Source organism: Lonchura striata, chromosome 14 (assembly GCF_046129695.1).
Source record: "Lonchura striata isolate bLonStr1 chromosome 14, bLonStr1.mat, whole genome shotgun sequence".
NCBI lineage: Eukaryota > Metazoa > Chordata > Aves > Passeriformes > Estrildidae > Lonchura > Lonchura striata.
This window is the reverse complement of record NC_134616.1, coordinates 18994292-19015345: the sequence shown is the minus strand read 5'-3', so window position 1 is coordinate 19015345 and position 21054 is coordinate 18994292. Positions and strand designations below refer to the sequence as shown.

The following is a 21054-nucleotide window of genomic DNA, read 5'->3' as shown; positions in this document are numbered from 1 at the left end:
GTGTCACGAGGGGCTGTGGGGACTGCAGTGCCAGGGCTGAGCTGGAGCTGTGGCTGTGTTGCCCTGGCAGCCGGCAGCAGCCAGTGACCCCTGGGTGGCATTGATCAGTGTCCAAGGGCTTGCACTCCCCCAGCACCAGTCCCTGCAGCCCCGAATATAATTAGAAAAGTGCCCAGACCAAAAATAGAGGGAAAAAGTTTCCCCAGTGGCTGTTTGATGTGCCAGTCACAATGAAAGCCAATGGGGCACGCAGCTGCCTCGTGCCCCAATAACCCCATGCTTGCCGTTGGGTGGCTGGACAGACGGAGCAGGCAGACCTATCCACACCCCACGGAGGAGCTGGGGACCAGCTGGGAAGGGGCCTCGCAGCATCCCCTGTCACCCCACTGACAGGAGTGGACGGCGCGGGAGCACTGGGCTGTGTCCCACGCACTTACGGTGAGAGGTCCCCGTGCCGGATCACCGGTGCGGTTGTTCCCTGTGGTGCTTCCAGCTCTCTGCTGGAGGCCTTTACTCCCCCTGCTCTCCTTGTGACAGGTTAGGGGGTCCCCTGGGACACAGGATGGGGACGCTCCAGGGACAGCCTTGGGTTGGGTCTGTGCACACCTGCTTGACCAGGGAGTGGGGAGGCATTTTAGCGGGGTGCGGGGCGGCTGTGTCTGGAGAGTGGCTGTCTTGCAGGGCACCACAGCAAGGGCATGGGGGACTGGAGCCTGCTGGGCCGGCTGCTGGAGAATGCCCAGGAGCACTCCACAGTGGTGGGGAAGGTCTGGCTCACCGTCCTCTTCGTCTTCCGCATCCTGGTGCTGGGGGCTGCCGCGGAGCGGGTCTGGGGTGACGAGCTGTCTGGCTTCTCCTGTGACACGCAGCAGCCCGGCTGCCAAAATGCCTGCTATGATAGCACCTTCCCCATCTCCCACCTCCGCTTCTGGGTCCTGCAGATCATCTTTGTCTCCACCCCCAGCCTTGTGTATCTAGGCCACATCCTGCACTTGGTGCATCTGGAGGAGAAGGCACAGCAGCAAAAGGCAGCACGGGCCAGCAGTGGGGCCAGGCGGCAGCGCCCCAGGCAGCCCCAGCTCCCTGCAGGGAACACGAGGGCACGGGTCTGCATGCAGGGGGCCATCCTGAGGACGTACATCTGCAACATCGTCTTCAAGGCTCTCCTGGAAGTGGGTTTCATTGTGGGCCAGTATACTTTGTATGGGTTCCAGCTGAAGCCCCTCTACACCTGCAGCCGCTGGCCCTGCCCCAACACAGTCAACTGCTACATCTCCCGGCCCACTGAGAAGACCATCTTCATCCTCTTCATGATGGGGGTGGCCTGCGTGTCCCTGCTGCTCAACCTGGTGGAGATCTACCACCTGGGTCTCACCAAGTGCCGTCAGGGGCCAGGCCCCAAGTCCCGCATCCTGACCGCTCCTGGCGGGCCTGTAGGGCCTGGCAGCACCTATGTCACTCTGCCCAGGGGTGGAAGCCCCCTGGCTGCTGGCAGACCCCCCCATGGCCTGGCACAGCTGAAGAAGGCAGGTGCATGGCTAGGGGTGGTTGGTGGGTCCCACAGGGACGTGCGAACGGCAGACCTGTCAGTGTAAAAGTGGCCTGCCGGGAGGGTCAGGGATGGGCAATGCATGGCTGGTCACGGTGGTGATTGTGTCTCCAGTCTCCGCTGGGCCCAAGGCATGGACCCCATGGCCAGCAACAGAGCTGGGAACAGCCCTGTGGACACTGCTCAGCTGCTACTGGCACTCCTGGGAGCAGCAGGGCTGAGAGTAGAGCTTGGAAGGGGGAGAAAATAAACACTTACTGCACCTCACTTGACTCCTGCTCTGCTCACAGGCACCGGCATTGCCCTCCAGCTGCTCCCTCCTATGGACACTGCATGGCCAGGGCAGGACCACTGCTGTGTTGGGTGGGGCTGCAGCACTGTGGGCAGAGGGCAAGGCAGGGACAGGCAGGGCATGCCATGCTGGCACCAGTGGGCACTGGGGCAGAGGCCATCACCACATGCCAGAGCTGGCAGGACAGCAGGGCCCAGGCAAGGTAGGAAGTGAAGGGAGCACAGGCTGGGATGGACAGGAGCGAGGTGCGCAGCAGCACAGGGACACTTGCCCTGTTCTCCTACAATGCTTACCCTGCTCAGAGGGAAAAACCAGGGGCTGCCAAAGTTTTCCACATCTTTATTTGAAATGAATGGTTTTTCCAGAGACACAGGGTTAGTCCTACTGCCCTGGCATCACTACAACAAGACTGCTGAGTGGCTCACTCTCCACATGGACACAGGGAACAGATGGCCCCAAAACAATATATACAGGCTCAACAGGAGACCCATGTACAGCTCAAGAAGACTGACCAGAACATGAGAAGGGGCAGGAGGCAGCAGGGTGGCACAGCTGGAGCCAGACTTGTCCTGGGCAGGGTGGTGACAGTCTGTGGCTGTGGGAGGGAGGGGGAGGCCAGGCAGGGCTCCCTGCTTCTGCCAGCAAATGCCTGGGCCCCTGGCTGGAACAGAGGTTTCCACTGACAGCACCTTGCACAGGGGAGGGTCCTTACACCAAGACAGGGAACACTGGGGAGAGAGGGGCAGCACTAGCACAGACCCATCTCCATCAGTTTGCAGCAGACTCAGAAAACATTGACCAAAGAGAGGGAGGCATCCTGGCTGCACACAAGGGAGGTAGCCCTGTGACAAGGCCAGATCTCTGCCCACGAATTCCAGTGCAAGCTCCATCCACTCCCTGCAACCAACCCAAATCTCTTCCATCCTGGGACAAAAGTTCTTCCCCTGACCCAACAGCTCTCAGGCTGCCTGTGGCCCATATGTCCACTGGCTTGAAAATACAATCCTGCCCCAGCAGCAGAGCTACTGTTGGTACCTCCAGCCTTGTGAGGGAATGCTAAAGAAGAGGGAAGTAAAAGCTTTCGGGGCCACTGGTCCGATGGGGCACTGTGTTTTGTGCAACTCCTGCCCTGGGGCACGGGGAGAGAGGAGGGCTGGGGGTAGGGGAGGAACAGGGCTGGGCAAGGGGAGCTGCACCAGGGACTCTGCCACTCCTGTGCCTTGGGAACAGGCCCTGGGGAAGATGGCTCACCCAGCAGCCAAAATGGGAGACACAGCTGAGTGAGGGGGCCACGTACGTAGGGAATGCCTGTAATGAGCTGGACTGGAGGTCCAAGTCTGGTAATGATGCAGGGACAGCACTGCTGCGACACCATCCCTTCCTATGCTGCATGGCCCCTGCCCTGCAATGGGAAGCAGCAAGATGAGGTGTCCAGGGCTGGAGTGCAGCCAGTCCAGCAGCACCTTGCCCTCAGTCCATGTCATCCTCCAGGCTGCTGAGCCGACTGTGCTCCTCGTAGATCTCCCTGACAGCCAGGATGCGGTTCAGCATGCTCTCCAGCATGCTCCGGTCCATGGGGATCACCGAGTACCAGAGCGGGGACTCGGCGATGCACGACCGCTCGGGCTGCAGGTAGAACACATCGTTGCGGTTCCGCAGGCTCTCGGGACTGTGGAGAGAGAGGAGGGTGAGACCTGGGATACCAGCTTCAGGAGCTCAGACAGCCTGGTCTGATGTGTTTAGCAAGGGGTGTTCACAGCTCATCACAGCCTCTTATCATTCAGTAGGATAAGGACACAAACCCATTCTGCAGCTCCTTGTCCAAGGCCAAAACCCCTAACTACTCAAGCACTGGACTCCTACTGCACATTCCTGCCAGTATGGAGAAGGGCAGGAAGCAGAAGAGGCCAGAGAGAAGCATTCTCTCAAACTTGATCTAATGAAGCTGCACAGAACCTGGGCAAGACTGCATGCTCACGTACAAATGTCTGAAAAGCAGCAGTCACTCCACAGGGTTCCATCAGAACTATGAAGTAGCCCCAAAATAGCACATGCCTCTTCTCCAGAGAAAGCCTCACCATTTGGAGAGATAAAACTCATAAAACTTGACTGGGCAGCGGAGGGGATTCATCCTGTTCTCTCGCTGTTCCAGCATCGGTACCTCCTCCTCACGCTTTCGTTTTCCAGAGCTGCCATCTGCAGAGGGGGAAAGAGCTGCATCACAGCTGGATCCTGATGGGAAATGCAGGGGGAGGAAAAGAGATGTTCTTCCAGACCCACCTCGGCTTTTCTTCTGTTTGGCAGGAGCATAGTAGCGGATGCTCACCACCTTTGTCATGCCACGAGCTGTGGTGCACTTGCGGGACTGGCGCACCACATTGGTGAAGGAGAGCTGCATGTGCTCCTCTGCTGTCTGCAGCCCGAAGAACTTAGTGTTGAAGAACATGAGGGTGTTGAGAAGCACAAAGGGTGAGTAAACACCCAGCTGTTTGCACTCCCAGAGGTGCTCCTCCTCGACACGGGAGAAAACTGTGTCTGCAACACACAGAGCAAGAACCAGGTCACATCAGCAGTGGCTTTGTGGTAATCCCTTCATCCTGCCTCTGCAAACTCACTGCAAAAGACTGCTGCTTCACAGCATCTCTTTTTTCATAAGATTATCTCTCCTGAGCCATGAACAGAGCTAGGGCTCTGTTCAGCCATAAGCCTCCCCAGATCACAGTCAAACCACAAGTGAGAACCCAAATCAATCCTAACTGCTCATCACTACAGATGGCCAAAAAGCAAACTCCAAGTCAGTGCTCCACCACACGCGGTGAGAGATTAGGGAAAAGCAGCAGGTAGGAGAGATCTGGCCAGTTCCTGCCTAGATACACAGGTCTGGAGTCAAATGGCTCTGCCTGGGACAGCCAATCTGCAGAGATGAGGCTGGATCTATGAGCTAACTACTGACAAGACACAGCAGGGAAGGCAGCCCAGATCACAGCATTATGAAAAGCCTCTGCAGAGCTATAGGTTAGGCCATTCACAAGACAGCAGCACAGCAACCTTGTCCAAGGCCTAGCATCATGTGCAGGGCTCATCCATGAGCTGGGAACACAAACACATGCATCAGTGTGCCTCCTGGCTTGGCATCCTCCTTGCCAAAGGGTGGAGACATCACTGTGAAGTATTATAGAGATTCAAATTGTCCCAGGATACAAAGTACATGCGCTCTGCTCCCAGCTCCCCTGACTGGGCAACAGAAGCTGCTGAAGCATAAACCACACTGGCTCTGCAGTTGGTTTGGGTCAGTATGACCTCAACACACAGCAGGACTGTGCTGCCTATGCCAAGGCTGAAGCTGGGGGAGCACAATCAGGCCAGAGGATCCAAGGCTACAAGCACAAACTGGATATATGCGGGGACTGAAGGTACTCTGAAGACACGTACTATTTGGTAAGATTGTGGGTTGCCAGCCACTCAGGGATTTGTTCAGCTCCTGCACGAAGGTCAGGTAGTAAAGGTCTGTAAATATATTCACCATACGATTGTTCTCGAGCAGGTACTAGAAAGGACAGAGCACACAGTCAAGAGAAACACAGCAGCACCTGGAATGCAAACCCTCCCCAGAGAGCCCAGGGCACGTATGCAGAGTACCCCTCCTTGCACCACCGGAGCTGGTGGACAGATACTTCTGAGAGCTGCAAGGAAAACCCTGAGGCATGACAAAGCAGACTTAGTGCTGAAGAAAGGCCTGAGTTTGGGGAGATCCCCCAGCCCTCCTCAGAGTTGTGCAAGAAGGGTGCAAGGTTGGGGAATAGATGCCACCCTACTCTCTTGAGCTGGGGAACAAAGACTAAACCAGGTGGGATGCTGTCTTGGGCTGAGGCACTAAAGGAGAGTCCAGCCAGCCTCTCTGGGTCCCCAGAAGGCAGAGAATGAAAGGTACGAGCACCCCTCACCAGATCTGACCCCCGAGTCTGGCTGCAGGGGACTTGAGGGCAGCAGTGCCTCCCTCACCTGCTGGATGCCAAGGCAGAGGTAATAGATGCTGTCCGGTTCATAGCGCTCCCCATTGGGCCGGGTGATCTCCTTGACAAACTGGGCCAGGCCGTAGTTGAGCTCAGCTGCTGAGCAGGCTAAGATATCTTCCTTGATCCTCATGGGCTTGGCTGCAGAGACAAGCACAGCAGCCTCAGACACCAGCTTACAAGGTCAGAACACCTCAACACCCCAAGGTCCAGCTTCTGGGAGGTTTCTGCCACTCCACTGCATCCAGACAAGGCACTTACGGCCAAAGCGTAGCTCCTCTCCCTTGCTGGTTTCTCCCCCTGCATACTTGGCTTGTACCCAGGACTTCCAGGCATTCACACCGTATGAGTAGTTGAGCACTGTACAGCTGGGCTGGCTGCTCATTGAGTCCCGAGAACAGCTTTCAGAGAGCATCAGGCGCTTCTGCCCCTGCAGAGAGGTGTTCTGTGAGACTGGGCACCTACCAGGGACAGGTGCAGGAGTCCTGGCTACCCCTCACACCTGCTGACTGTCAGCTCCCTACAGTGTGCCATGGCAGCAGGCACTGTTCTGCTGGCAGCCAAGCCAACAAAGTTCATTAGTTACGAGGGTCACAGGCAAGAAAAGAGACCAGCTGTCACATGACCTGTAGCATTCAAAGCTCCTCCGAAGTGGCAAGCAAGTATTTTCATTCAAGGAGTGGCCTGCAGGCCAACCATGCCCTGAATGCAGAGGGCACAACCTCCCCAGCACACCAAAAACTCTGGTACACTTCACCTCCTGCATCCCAGGTGGCAGCTCCCACTCCAAACCCGAAGGGCTCTAAGTAGGCAGTACCCACAGAGAACTCACCTTCCGGACAGCTCGAGGCAGATCTTGCTCTGTGGACACATCATCTGGTCCCACTAGCCCACAGTCAAAGAGGAAGTCCACACTGGGGTTGATGTCCAGAGGATCTGAAAGGAAAAAGAGGCAGAAGGCCTCAGGTAAGACTTCTCATCCTGCCCCCTGTGCTGGCCTGATTTTTACAGCAAAATGAAGAGGGAACACTTCACATCCTGTACCACTGCCTGGCGTGAACTTTTAGCCACAGCCCAACACAGAAAATATGGCTCTGGCAGACAATGCTAAAATTTCTCAGAATAACCAGGACCCCACATTTTCCTCTCTGACAGTTTTTTGTTTGTTTATTTTTTAAACCTGAGGAAAATTCCTCATTCTCTGGTGCCAGGCCAGTACTGTGGACAGCCTGGCACAGGCACCTCAATTTCTGCTGTTTGCTGTTAGCATCCTGGCTCAGCATTGCTGTGCTCCTGCAAGTCCCTGCATCTTCTTCCACCTTCTGTTAACAGACATTCAGCAATTCTGCCATTTCTTAGCATGCCATGCCATGTCCGGGTTTCTCATCTAGCTGGATCCTCTAGAATCATCACTCATGAACACATCACTGCTGCTGCCCTGCTCTTTGTGCTGTTAAAAATCAGCTTCTCATTCCCCCTTCTCTGGGTCTTATGTTCACAGCAGGTAAGTTTAGTCTGGATAAACTCACACTTCTTCAGAAGTGGTGGTCTCTCCACCCCTACTGCAAGCAGTCACTGCAGGGCTCTCACACCAGGTCAATCAGAGGGCAGGGGGAGGTAAGTGCACACAGCTGAGGGCAGTGGAAGGACCCTCAGCAGCCATGCACACCTGTGTCACCCAGCTCTTACTCTTAGGGAAGTCAGCCTCCAGGTCCTGGCCTGGCTCATCGAGGACATTTGCCATCTTGACAGCCATAGCCAACACATCGTCCCGCGCTGGTCCAAACAGATCACAGTCCTCCAGGAGACCCTCTGCACTCTGGTTACTCACCAGGTCTGAAATAACAAAGTTCATCAGAAACCTAACTTTCTTGAAAGTCTTTTGTCTGTTTTCCCTGTTACAGTTGGAAGATGAAGTCAGAATCCCTGTGATCAGAGCAGCCCCACCCCAGCTTTCCCTGAAACACATTGGAAAGTTGTTTGTCTCCCCAGCCACAACCCCATCACTGCCATTTGTAGGAATGCAGCCCCCAAGTAAAAAACCTGCAAGACCACGGCTGTATGCAGCTACCTTTTGTAGCATGGAAGTTGCTTTAGGGAAGAATCTGAACAGCCACCTGAATAAACTGAGAGAACTGCACATGTGCTATAAGACTGGCACCCACAAAAGGCACAGTGACAGACACTGCTCCCTGCTGCAGTTCTTCCCTTCTGGTACCCCCTCAGTAGAAGTTAAGGACTTGCTCTTCCCTGCTTCCTTTTGAAAGGCTTTGGGAGAGCCATAATCCTGGCAGGTGTTTTAGCTCCAAGAGCTGGCAATACCCCCTCGATCCCAGCTGTTGGACCAGACCAAACCATGGCAGAACCTACCACACAGGTCAGAGGAAGCTTTGTCCAGTTCCTCAGCCTCTGCAATCATCTCAGCCATGGCCAGGATGTCGGCCTCTAGAGGATTGGAGGGGATCTTCACCTTCAGTTCCTCTATGGTCTCCACAATCTTCTCTGTGCTCTCCAGTGTGGTGGGCAGGAACATTGGCACAGGCACCTGTGGACAGCAGCACACCAGGCAGAAAACTGACACTCAGTAGATTGACATAAAAGCAGAGGCAGGAGCAGAGCATGAACAGAGACGCAGGGAGTCTTGTGCAAGGCAGGATCACAACAGCAGGAGAACACAAGCAGGTGAAGCGTGTTGCTTACCGGGACAGGCATGGAGAAAGGCACAGGTACTTTCTGGCAGTACATATGCATAGGCACAGGCACGAAGATTGGGACGGGGATTGGCAACACAACCAGCTGGGGCTTCCAGTCAGCCTCTGACAAGAGCAAAAATACATCAGTGACTTTGATCCCAGAAGTACCTCCACCCAGCTCTGCTGCATGCTGCCATGCCCCCAGCCGTCCAGCACCACAACCCTTCCAGCCACCAGCTGCTAGAACTCAGGGGCAGAGCTGGAATAGCAGCAAGTCAAGGCCAGCAACAAGAGAACAACTTCTTGTCTTAATCAGAAGTACAAATTCTGCTCTTACATAGCCCTGCTAAGAAATCTAGTTGCCTTGTATATGCTGCAGGCCACACACACATGCCCAACAGGAACTGGAGTGGAACTTGTTTAGCAGCCAGCCCTCAGACAAGCTAATGATCTCCAGAGGAACAGGAGCCATCCCACAAGAGGTAAGATCATGCTACAGAGCTCTCTACATCTCTCCTTTTGCTGGTGATGGAAATAGGCTCCCTACACCCTGCCCTGCCATGTATGCCATGCACCTGCCCAGACACTCCTCAGCATGGTGCCAGACACCCAGCCTGCTCTGTGTAGCATTTCAGGCTGGATTCACAGTTAGTCTGGAGCAGGGACATGCCACTTGCCTTTACAAAATGCCCCTGTAATCCTTACAGTTTCCTACCTGTCTGACATCCTTTGGACTTCATTTCAAACTTGCAGGAGACACCCCGGTTCTGCATCAGTGGTTTACACATGGCAGCTTTGTTTTTCCGAGGGGTAGCTGGAACCAGAGGTGGGGCGGGAGGTGGCACAGCTGGGGACGTTTGGGCTGAGGAGGCCTTTGCTGACAGCTGAGAAAATGCAGAAAGCAGGATGTTGGTGTCCACCTGAGGCAGCACAATCTCTTCCCTATTACAGGTGCAGGCAGATGGAATGACTCCCAAAGCACCTCTTGGAGCCTGGCAGTCCTCAACACATGGACACTCCCATGGTCAGACTGTGATGAAAGACTGCCAAGCTGTTCCTGGCAGGCAGCAAGCCTGTGTGCCACCTCTACTGTGCCAGGAGTCCAGCAATGGTGGCTCCTGTCCCATGGGGTAGAGGGGAACAGTGGTACAGCAACTACACCCAGGCACAGGAAAGCACTCTGCAAAGAGGAACCAGTGCCACAGTGTGAGGATATTCTGGAGTTCATAACTGACTCCTGGAGAACAGTTGTTCTTCCCCCTTGCAGGAGTCATGTTGATGCTGCCTTCCTAGTTCTCTTCATTGCCCACTACCCAGACATCTCAAAATGCATTGGTTGTAGAAGAATGAATTCTCCTTGAGCAATGGCAGAACTGTCCTCTCTTTGGGGACAGCCCCTTTGTCTTGCAAACTCCTACCTTCTAATGGGTCTTACCATGTTAATTTCTGCTTTCTGGGTGGAAGGGACAGTTGGTTTTGGCTCTGAAGTCTGACCTGTAAGAGAAAGCAACAACTCTTAAGTTCAAGAGCTCCTATGCCAACATGTCCCACTGCTGGGACTGGAGGTGCAAGCAGCCAGAGAGCAGCGACAGGCTCCCTAGAAACTGCTCCTGGCCACTCCAGGAACAGTTAATGTTTCCACAATCTCTAGCCCTAACACCTCAGAAGACACTACAACTCCAAAATCAAGTTATTCCCATGTGATTTTGTGCTCCCTTACAGTCCACCCCTTCCCCATCACAGCAGGTCAGGAGAAATCCCAGCCCCTTGTAGAGAGAGGAATCCAGGGCTCTAATCCCAGCTCTGCCTATTGGCTTGCTGTACCGAGCCATGGCCCCTCCCTGTGCCTCCATATCCCTGCAACAAATATCTTGGCAAAGTGCTTCGAGATCCCTAGGAAGAAGGTGACAGAGCTAGTAGCAGCATTATGAGAAATCCCAGAAAGCAGAGAGACAGCTTTGCCCCAGCCCTAGGGATGCAGTTCATTCCCCTAAGGAAAGAGAGGATCACTTGCAGGCAAGAGGCGCATGTGGCAGACGCTGGTCTCAGGTGGTGACGCTATCACCCTGCCTTGGATGATAATTCCAGCTCACGTGCTCTGCAGAAAACCTGCATCCATCTCAAAGGCTGGTGAGCTAACAGAGCACCTTCATCCCAGTCTCCAGTGATCCCTGGTTACCCATGTGACTGGCAAAAAGAATTGCCTTCTACTGGTGGGCAATGCATGAAGGAGACCCTTGCAAGGACACCAGCAGGTCCCAGCACCAAAGGCAGTGGCGGGTCCATTCACAGCTCCTATACACAGACAGGTCCTTCAAGGAAGGACCCAGATTCCTAAAGGTCCAACACAGGGATATTCACACATCCTCGGACCTGAGGAAATGAAGGATAATTCTTGTATAATTTGAGGCCCATCAGGCTCCACTTGCTGACCACCACAGGGGGCAACAGATAAATCCTAGCTGGAGGAAGCTTCCTAGTCTGCAGCTCAGCCTTCAGCCATAGGATCTGCAGCAGTCTCAGGGGCCAAGAACTCACCCTGACAACCCAAAGTAGATGGGCAGCAGGTCCAGGTAGGAAACACCAGTGGCCTAAATGAGAAAAGACAAGCTATGGCTTATGAACAGAATTTCTGCTGCAGCAGAATTTAAAGCAAACACAATTGCCCCACTGGTCAGTGATTTAGGACTAATGAAAACAAGATTCTCCTGCTATGTGCTATGCGTCCAGGCTCCCAGGAAAGCTGCAGCTTGTTCTTTATTCTCATCCCAACACCAACAAGGAGCTGTAAAGGCACTGCCTGCAACAACTGTGACTTCTACCCTCTCCAGCTGGACAGCCTAGTGCAGAGCCAGCTCCTTTTGGAAGCCTTTAGGCACAGTTTTGAAGCAAAGCTCCTCAATCCCATACTACATGAACTGTTCCCAGCAAAGAACACCTGCTTGGATGATCAGCTAGAAGAACTCTCAAGGATCACCAGATTGGTAGCAGCCACTGGATTAGGCAATCACTGGCTGCAAGAGAGTAAGCAAGAATAAACAGCTCTGTCCAAGATTAGCCTGAAATCCAGGTAGCCCCTTGCAAGCTGGCAACACAGCTGCCAGGTCCACAGGAGACCATGCAAAAGCTGGTCCTCCCAAAATCTCCTGCACAGCACAATGCAGCTGGAAAGCTCTGTGTAAGTGGGTCCTGGCTTCGGTATCCTTCCTTTGCAAACTCAGCAGTATGCCACAGTCCCAGGGCAAGGATGTCCACAGCTGTCCCAACATTTGTCAGGGGACTGGTGTGCCAGAGCATACAGAGGGCCCAGTTCAACCAGCAGCATCCACTAAGCACAGCAACTGTTGGGGCAGTCTGGAACTTGTGCTCAGCTGAGCACTGACAATTGAAGACAGGCTTTTTCTTGGCTCCCTTTAGTCTTTACAGGTTGCACGGAGATGCAGCAGTGGCACAGTGATGAGTGATGCCCCACATACCAAGCAGCACAGTTCTGGGGGCCTCCAGACATGTGGTGGAGGAAGCCTGAGACTCTCATGGTTGTTCTTGGTGGTGAAGGTACTTCTCAGTCTTGTGGTCCATGGCTCCAAGGAGACAACAGCTGAACAGTGTGAAATACGCTTCCCTCTTCAGGCAGAGCTTGCCCACTGTGCCTGTCCCAAAAACCGTGTTACAGATCTCTCAAAAGCGACATGCTTTGACAGCAGAGGACAAATGGAACAGCATGGCTAGGGCTGTGGAATCACTTGGTGAGCTGCAAGAACCAGCATGTCACACACCTCTTCCTCCCTTGGGCAGCAGAGCACTGTAAAAGCAGAATTCCCATGGGCACCCCTGTGCCGGCAGAAACCAACAGTTCCTTTTCCAGGTCACTCCACTGTGCTGCCACTTGAGTGTCACCTCACACAGCCTGTTATGGAGCATGGTTCTTGGAAGGCAGGTTGGGCTTCCCCTAGCTGGGGAAACTTTCTGCTTCTGGCAGAGCAGCTCTGCTTTGCTGCCTAAGCAGCAATGACATCTGGAGCTTCCCCTGCTCTATGATTAGTGCACTACAGTCAGGGGAGGAACCTCAAGAGTGTGGAGATGGAGAATGAAGTCTCTCATGAGAAGGTCCTTGTCTTCGTTTTCCCTCCTTGGCACACCCTAGCCAGGGTTTTACATGTCATGAAATCCCAGCGAGGCCAGCAAAGCCCTGGATCTGTAATGCAGGTATGTGTCGAAGCTTGATGCACTGAACCAAGTCCCACTGTAAGCTGCAAGCACTGTAACTATATCCCCCAGGTCACCCAGGAGATCGTGGCCTACGAAAGACCAAACAGAATGAGACTGCAGGTGTCCGAGGGCCAAGCAGTGTCTTGTCACTGTCACTAGGAGCACCTTCCATCCTGAGGGATCCCAAAGCACTTTGCAATCTTCCATAAGGAACTGGCTTGAGTTAATCATAGGAAATGGGGCAACAGGCAACGAAAATCTCCTCTCCAGCTGGTACTCCATGGATGCAGAATAGGGTTATCTGGGACACAAGGTTGGCAACTCCCCAAAGCTGCAGTGAACTTTGGGTAAGTGGTAGGACTCCAATCTAACATCGCAAGACACAGTGCCTCCAGCAGCTCAGTGCTCCCTCAAGACCATTCTAGGTTCAGCTCTGGCTGAAGGAGAGCCCACCTACAGCATCACCAGCACCACTTCCTGCAGCACCCTTCTTTGTCCTTGAATGTTTCCCATCCAAGCACTGACCTGGCCCAATCCAGATTAGTTTATGAGATCTGAGAAGGTCACAGCTCGGAGGTGGTGTGAGGCTGCAGGTGGATTGTCATGCCAAACCACGCTGTCCCCTAACCCTGTAAATCGAGCTCTCCGCTGGTAACTTGAGGATGTTAAATCCCTGAGTATCCTCGCTAAGAGTGTGAGCTACAGGCAGCACGCTGGCACCGGCTCCTCCCGTCTGGGCCCTGTGTGTCATAGAACCATAGATGTTAGAGATGGAGAAGCCCATTAGGTCCCACTCCGTCCTTTCCCCCCCAGGGGCCAGTGCAGGATTGTTCCCTAGCGTCTCCTCCAGTCCCAGGCAGGCAGCTTCCACCCCCTGCTGTTGAGTCTTCCCTGTGTCTCTCAGACTGAGCTATACAGGTTCCCTCCCTCCCTCCTACTCACTGTTCAGAAGGCTCTCGGGCCCCTTCTGCGTGTCCAGGTTGGGCTGGTTCTGTTGATTGTAAAATCGCAGCAGACACTGCTGGTTGCAGAAGTGTTTGATTTGCCCTCGCCAGTGGATGGTTTCCAGCAGCTTCCCCTGACGCTTGCAGGCATGGCACCGAGCTGCCTAAAGCCCGCATCAGCAGGAGAGAAACAACGAGTAACTAACCACACCCCCTCCGAGTGCAACACAACTCTCCAGTGAAAGGTGCACATCACAAGGTGCAGTGAGCTTCCCCACAGCAGTGCCCTGCCAGTGCCAGCCAGGGACTCCAGCGGTGCAAACTTCTCACAGCAGCACTGGCCGCAGATCCAGCACTCTGAGCTTCCTCAGTGCAGTGCTCTGTCTGGCAGGATCAGCTGGGGACTCCAGCTACGTGAGCTTCCCCGCAGCAGTGTCCCGTCATTGCCAGGCAGGACTCCAGCAGTGCCAGGTTCTCCGCAGCAGTGCCAGCCAGACTCCAGCAGTGTGAACTTCCTCAGTGCAATGCCCACTTAACTGGGTGCCGTGCCCACCACAGCACTTAGCACAAGCTGCCAGTGCCAATACTGACCTTGAAGTACCAGAGCAAGTATTTGCTTTTGCAGTCTTCACTACAGAAGTCCCAGGTGCTGCCCTCCAGCTGCTCGGTGACCGCCCGCTGGCAGGTCTGAGAACAGTAGGTGCAGGTGATGCAGCACAGGCCCAGGTTCTTGGTGAAATCCTGTTTGTAAAGAAGCACACACCCTGCGGAGAAACAATAGGAGTGAAACCTTCCCAGGATGAACTGGGGGCCTCCCTGACCCAAACATGACCAGAATCCAGGTCTGCAGAGACAACAGAGCACACGCAACACACTGTAGGGAACAATCCAGCACTGGCCCCTAGGGCTGGGATAAGATGGGACCTCACGGGGACTTGCCATCTCTCACCTCCATGCTTCTAGGAAGAGTCTGACTCCAACCTCCTGTGTGCAGGAACCCAGCAGGCAGGGCAAGGCCAGGTCAGGCCAGCCCAGACGCAAGAGTGTAGAAGTGCATGATGACAGGAGGAGCGGAGCTGCCACCTGCTGTCTCCCCAGCCCCCAGAGAGAGAAAAGCTGTGAGAAGGCCCTCCCTAAGGACACAATGAACGGTCAAGATCTTGCCCTAGGGCCTGGCTGGACAGCAAGCCATACCCACAACAGTCCTCCCTTTGCTGCATGGCAAGGCTCTTGCCCCAAGACCTGGCTAAGACAATCTCCCCTCTGTTCCTCTCCATGCTCTCCTCTCCTCCCCCAGCATGGGCTGGCATGGGGGCTCTGCCTCTCCCATGCCTTCCCCAAGTACCTTCACTGCAGAAGTTCTTCTCCACTCCAGAGAAACGGATCTTCTCATGCAGCAGCTTCTCCTGCTTACAGTGTTCACACTGAGACACCACCCCACGCAGCCGCTTGAAGTCCTCGCAGCAGTCCTTGCAGCAGAACTGATACACCTTGTCCTGGCAAAGAGACCACAGCCAGGTCAGCCAGGCTGGCAGGAGGTTCCCATACACTTGTCAGGGAAGCAAGAGAAAGACTACAGGGCTGAGTTAAATCTCCATGTCTCCTGGCACAGGATTTGGCATGAGTGGTCTCCTCCTGCCCTTCTGACATCCTGCTGAACATCAGGAATGCAGCACTTAGCACAATCTCCAGGCACATCTCTGCAGCTAAGGCATTCAGAGGACTGGCAGAGGAGGGGCTCTGCTTAGAGCAGGGGGATGAAGTACCCAGAGGTTCTCAACAGTGTTGGTCTCCACCTCAACATCCCCCCAGGGGAAGTCCTCACCTGCCAGTCTAGAATCTCCGGCTTCCCGCTGAACAGATTGTGACAGTAATGGCAGTTGAGGTGGATCCCACCTTCTGGGCTGGTGCGCTGCAGGAGACAGAGACAGCTCATGGCGGGAGAGCAGTTGGAGGGCAGCAGTCACCTGCCTCACAATGCCACCTCCTTTATGGCTCGCAGCCTGCCTGTCCCCCATCAGACCTGCTGCCACTATGGGGACTCAGTCAGTCCATCACATCATGTCTCAAGCTCCTGGAGGGATGATTCTTGAGAGCAATTTCACTTTGCTTCCAATGTGCTCAGTCTAGCTTGTCTCAGGAAGGCAAGATTTCAACCTGCCATGCCACTGGATTTGAAAATTTGAATGATTCTTGGGGGTCTGGTGGTTGAGATGACCCCAAGATTGTAAAAAGTCTTTTTCTCCCAGCCTGCACAGCCAAAGAAGAAGTTGGAATGCACAGTGTTGGCTTCTCAAAGTTGTTTCTTTTCTCTTATCTATAACATTCTTTCTCAAGGAGCTGGGTCTGTCTAGCAGGTCAGTCTGCGACAGACTCCCACCCCCTTGGAGTGGTGTTACCATTTTATACCAAAAACTACATGTGCTATGTTTACAATAATGTGCCAATATCTATCATCTATGTTATCTACCTTAAACCAATAGAAAAGTGTCACCATCACAACAAGACATGGAGGGCAAGATGAAGGAGAAGGTCAGGACACACCCAAATCCCTCCATCTTGTCCCCTTGAACCCCTTCTTAAAATCCTAAAATTCTAATTTTTCACTGTGTTAATTCAACTACCACACTACTCAAACCCTTGTGGCTTGTAATTCCTCATACAAAGTTGGCAGGTTTTTCCATGGGCTAAAATCGAAGCCACTGGTGTTTTTGACTTCATGCCAAGGTCTTCTAGCCCCCTGCTAGGGTCTCAAGACAGCCAGGGCAACCAGAGGGATGTCCTGGGTTCCCACAAATGATGAGGGCTCTATTTCCTCTTCTGAGGATTTCTCTAAAAGTTCTTGCAGCACAGGTAACCAATTTCTATTTTCAAGATAATGCAACTTAAGAATTCAAGCAGCCTCTCATCCCATTTTCTGCTAGATGAATCTGCAAGATTAAACAGCATTTGGTGTCCTGTCTACAACCCATTTAGCATTTGGTGTCTTATCCACAAGGATATACTTATAAATAAAGTAATTCCTGATTTTCTTTCTGGTAACTTCAGATAAGACATTCTGCAAGTGCCTCAGTACAAGTGTTTTTCAAGCCCAAATTTAATTTTTGGGTTTTTTTTTTCAGAATACTTCCTATTTTAGTTCAGCATTGAAAATTAAGTGGACATTGGAGAACATCCTTCCTATGTGCATCATTCTAGGCTGCTCTTTTGCTCCCTGGCCCTCAAACGTTAATTCTACATTTGCCTGCTTGTACTTGCAATAAATTAATCCTTCCCTGTGTGGCTGTAAACCGAGATGTTCATACTGAATAGTTTATCTGCTGTAATTCCATAGCCTTTTCAAAATCCTTACTTTCCAGGATTTGCATCTCCACACTACGTGAGTAAGACTGACACAGGATCTTACACTGAAACTGCTTTTAAGCACACATTAGGAGTAACCAGCCTTGTCAATTAATCCAATTGCTTTGCTTTGTGTGACTACCCTGAATGCAGCATGGACTAACACTTCAACAGTTTTTGTTTAATCTGCTAAATTTCATCATGCTTACTTTGACTTTATTGCCAAATGATCAATGAAGATGTTGAAGTCCTTGGGCTTAACACTGATCCCCAAGAAGCCATTTTAAAACATTCTCTTCAGTGTTTTTTCTTTGACAAGTGTGTTCTGAGATCTGCTAGCAAGACAGTTCCTTGCCCAGGTGATGCATGGGTTTACTCATATGTTTACAATGCTGATTTTATACGGTAATAATTCAAGTTAGATAAATTAATGAAGTCCCAGTTGGGAAAAGGGGAAAAGTTGCAACAATTTCTAAAATGGGTAGAAAGGAGGACCCTGGGAACAACTGAACTGTGCAGTGCCTGTGAAGATCATGGGACAGATCCTTCTAGAAGCTGTGCTGAGGCATATGAAGGACAAAGGTGCCAACACAGCAAACACAGTTGCACCAAGGGCAAGTCCTGCCTGACCAGCTTAGTTGTCTTCCTCAATGGAGTGACTACATCAGTGGAAAAGCAAAGACCTATAGGTGTCATCTCTCTGGACTTCTGTAGTCTTTGGCACAGTTCCCCACAACATTCTTCTCTTTACACTGGAGAAAGATGATTTGATGGCTGGACTGTTTGGTGGATGAAGAATTTGGTTGGGTGGATGCATCCAGAAGGTAGCGGCCTAAAGTTCAATGTCCAGATGGACATCAGTGACAAGTGGTGACCCTCAGGGGCCTGGGACCAGGACTGTTTCATGTCTTTATCAAGGACACAGTGGATTGAGAGCACCCTCAGCAGGTTTGCAGATGACACCAAGCTGAGTCGTTCAGTTGAAATGCCTGAGGGACAGAGTGACAGCCAGAGGGACCTGGACAGGCTCCAGCAGTGGCCCATGGGAATCCCACGAGGTTCAACAAGGCCAATGTGAGGTGCTGCAGCTGGGTCAGGGCAACCCCAGCACCGATCCAGGATGGGGGATGAAGGATGGAGAGCAGCCCTGCTGAGGACCTGGAGGTGCTGGTGCATGAGAGGCTGGGAATGAGCTGGCAGCATGAGCTCACAGCCCAGCAAGCCCAGTGTGTCCTGGGCTGCCCAAAAAGCAGCATGACCAGCAGATCAAGGGAGGGGATTCTGCCCCTCTGCTCCACTCTGGTGAGGCCCCACCTGCAGTGCTGCCTCCAGCTCTGGGGTCCCCAGCACAGGAAGGACATGGACCTGTTGGAGCGAGCCCAGAGGAGGCCATGAAGATGATCAGAGGGTTGGAACAGTTCTCCTGTCAAGAAAGGCTGAGAGTTGCGATTATTCAGCTTAGAGAAGGCTCTGGGGAGACCTTATTGTGGCCTTTCAATACTTAAAAGGGGGCTTGTAAGCAAGATGGGGACACATGTTTTGGCAGAGCCTGTTGCAATAGGACAAGGGGTAATAATTTTAACCTAAAAGAGGGCATATTGAGATTAGCTATAAAGCATTTTTTTTTACAATGTGGATGGCAAAACACTGGTACGGGTAGGTGCCCCAACCCTGGAAATATTCAAGATCAGATCGGACACGGCTCTCAGCATCCTGATCTAATTGAAGATGTCCCTGCTCACTGCAGGGGAGGTTGGCCCAGATGACATCCAAGGTCCCTTTCAACCCAAACTGTCCTATGATTCTAGTCTTATGAAGTCTACAACACTAAAAGCTCTATAGCTACACTACTCACTGTTTGTGACCTCAGTAATCAAGGATTCATAAAATTCCCAAACAACCAACCCACCAAAAAACCCCAACCAACCAAATGCCTCTACTCCCCCCCCCGCCCCCCACCCCAGCAAAAATAAAGCCCCAGACAAACCAAATCTCAAAATGAAATGCTGCAAGTGCTGGTAACTCACTCTTACCTCTAGATTTTCTATGTTTTCTCAGTTGCCCAAGACATGTCCTGGCCTGAGTTTCTCAGGTCTTCCTGGCTGTTACTTTGTTCTTTGACAACTGTACAAAACTAAAATTCTTGAAATTGCCTATTAAAACCACAGACATCTCACATATGCTGAAACTTAACATAAGATTACAAATCACCAGTCAAGCCTTTGAGGATTATTAAACAAGAGGTATTCAGGCCTGCTAGTTATAAATTTTTAGACAACACATCCTGGAAGACTTATGTTTCTCAGTGACACCTGGCTGAGAGGGCAGCTCTTCCCCTTTCCACCCAGCTATCAGGTGTGCACTGGTGCTTTGCTGACTTACTTGTGCATTTGCTTTTGCTCTCCTAAGGCCACTCTATCTCAAATCACTCATGCAGCACAGCTCTGCACTGCCCTCCTGCTGATAGACATAACCTGACAGACAGGAATGAACTACAGCCCACTTCATCCCAATGGAGGATGGGGGAGATAGGGCCAAGACTGGGATTTGAGCAATCACAGTCACTGCAACTCCTGTGTTCCAGAAGAGACTTTCTTAGGAACCCTCCCTGAGGAGCTCAAGGAAGGTGGAGCCTCTGCTTTGTGTGAATGGAGGCATGAGCTCCATGGCCCTGCCCAGCATGAAGGATATTTCAGTACCTGGAATTTGGTCCAGCAGCTGGGGCTGCAGAACTGGTAGACAACCCGGTCTGTCTTGTTGTAATAGCAGGGTTCAGATAAACTCTTTCTGCAGAAGCTGCAGGGTCTAGGGGGACCTGATGGAACAGACAGGAATTGGTGAGGGCAGCAGCACAGGATGTGGGACTGGATTCTGAGGATGGCATGCAAGCTACTCACTCATCCTCAGTCTGACAAGCTATTACCAAAAAGCAAGGGACAAGAACGCCAGGAAACTAAGAGCACCAGATTCCACTAGGACAGAAATGTTAAACAGATGGACAGCAGAGTGGTTCACGGAAGTAAACCAGGCTTGATAGGAATTTGGACAAAACAGGCTGCAATATTTGTCCCACTCCTGGACACCCCAGTATACCATGTAATGGGAAGGGCAAGGCCAGCACAATCCAGCACACAACTGCTCCCTGCATTCACAAGAAGCAATGTACAATACCCTCTATTAAGATGTCTACATGCTGCAAGGGTTCCTCCCTCTGCACTTCCACTTGTCTCACTTTACTCTTTTACCTTCTTTTCAGTCCCATCCACAAGCAATAAACAATACCAAGGAAGGAATTAGAGAGGTGATGATTCCCTCTACACAGGTGCTCTTACCAACTAAGCCTGACTGCTTCACTTTGTGAGAGGTAGTGCAGCAAATGGAGCAGAACAGGCCCATCTTGCCACTGCGATCCACGTTGGGCAGCATGTCAAAGTTCTTGCACAGTGTCTTGCACCACATGCAGGGGTAGACCCGAGTGTTCTTCTGCAAACACAAAGCAGAACAGAGCTTCCAGGAGACCATCACAACTGGCAAGGTCCAGCTATCACATCCCACCCCACTACAGGACTGCTGTCCTGCACTGACCACCTGATGCCAGGGACAGGCTCACAGTCTGCAGATTCAGGTAATGGCAGCAAAAAAACCTGCCTTTGGCACTTCAACTTCTCATTTCAAGAGTAGCCTGGCAGGAATACAGAGTTTGGCAACCCCTTCCAAGACAGTTAAGTGAAGACTGCTCAGGTGACAGGGGAACATACCCAGCCCAGCCTTATGGAGACATCCAGAAGACAGTCCATGCTAATTGCATATACCAGTGTCACTCTACCATCAGCTCACTGACTTTCTGATGCATGCTTGGGTCCATGGTGGACCCCATGCAGATGAAATAAATTCTGTTTACCTGCTTCAGTTTCCCCACAGCAATCTTTTAACTGCTTTGTCAGCAATCAAAGACTAAGGGGATTTGAATCACCTGCTATTTAATGAAATTCCCTGTGCCACACCAAGCAAA

At 52.3% G+C, this 21054-nt stretch overlaps 2 protein-coding genes across 2 annotated transcripts in view; one reads left to right on the top strand and one right to left on the bottom strand.

Annotated features, from left to right (window-relative positions):
* The first annotated feature begins 15 nt into the window (after nt 1-15).
* Nucleotides 16-1816, top strand: LOC110472661 (gap junction alpha-3 protein-like). The gene has a single exon (XM_021534551.2). It carries the CDS (start codon nt 699-701, stop codon nt 1593-1595), a length of 897 nt encoding a protein of 298 aa, XP_021390226.1. The 5' UTR covers nt 16-698; the 3' UTR covers nt 1596-1816.
* A 344-nt stretch (nt 1817-2160) lies between these two features.
* ZMYM3 (zinc finger MYM-type containing 3) overlaps nt 2161-21054 on the bottom strand; it is a 35669-nt gene continuing 16775 nt past the window's right edge. The window contains exons 8-25 of the mRNA XM_077786605.1: nt 20375-20525; nt 19742-19857; nt 15526-15612; nt 15046-15196; nt 14292-14464; nt 13699-13864; nt 9983-10041; nt 9263-9431; nt 8555-8670; nt 8225-8399; nt 7544-7690; nt 6687-6790; nt 6116-6284; nt 5844-5995; nt 5274-5388; nt 4122-4376; nt 3920-4037; nt 2161-3510 (exon numbers count right to left, since the gene is read on the bottom strand). Coding sequence (XP_077642731.1) covers nt 3312-3510; nt 3920-4037; nt 4122-4376; nt 5274-5388; nt 5844-5995; nt 6116-6284; nt 6687-6790; nt 7544-7690; nt 8225-8399; nt 8555-8670; nt 9263-9431; nt 9983-10041; nt 13699-13864; nt 14292-14464; nt 15046-15196; nt 15526-15612; nt 19742-19857; nt 20375-20525 — 2622 coding nt within the window. The 3' untranslated portion in view covers nt 2161-3311. The remainder of the gene's footprint in view (nt 3511-3919; nt 4038-4121; nt 4377-5273; nt 5389-5843; nt 5996-6115; nt 6285-6686; nt 6791-7543; nt 7691-8224; nt 8400-8554; nt 8671-9262; nt 9432-9982; nt 10042-13698; nt 13865-14291; nt 14465-15045; nt 15197-15525; nt 15613-19741; nt 19858-20374; nt 20526-21054) is intronic.

Excerpts from the sequence above, each read along its gene's own strand:
- LOC110472661 (XM_021534551.2), top strand. The coding sequence starts at position 699 with ATGGGGGACTGGAGCCTGCTGGGCCGGCTGCTGGAGAATGCCCAGGAG.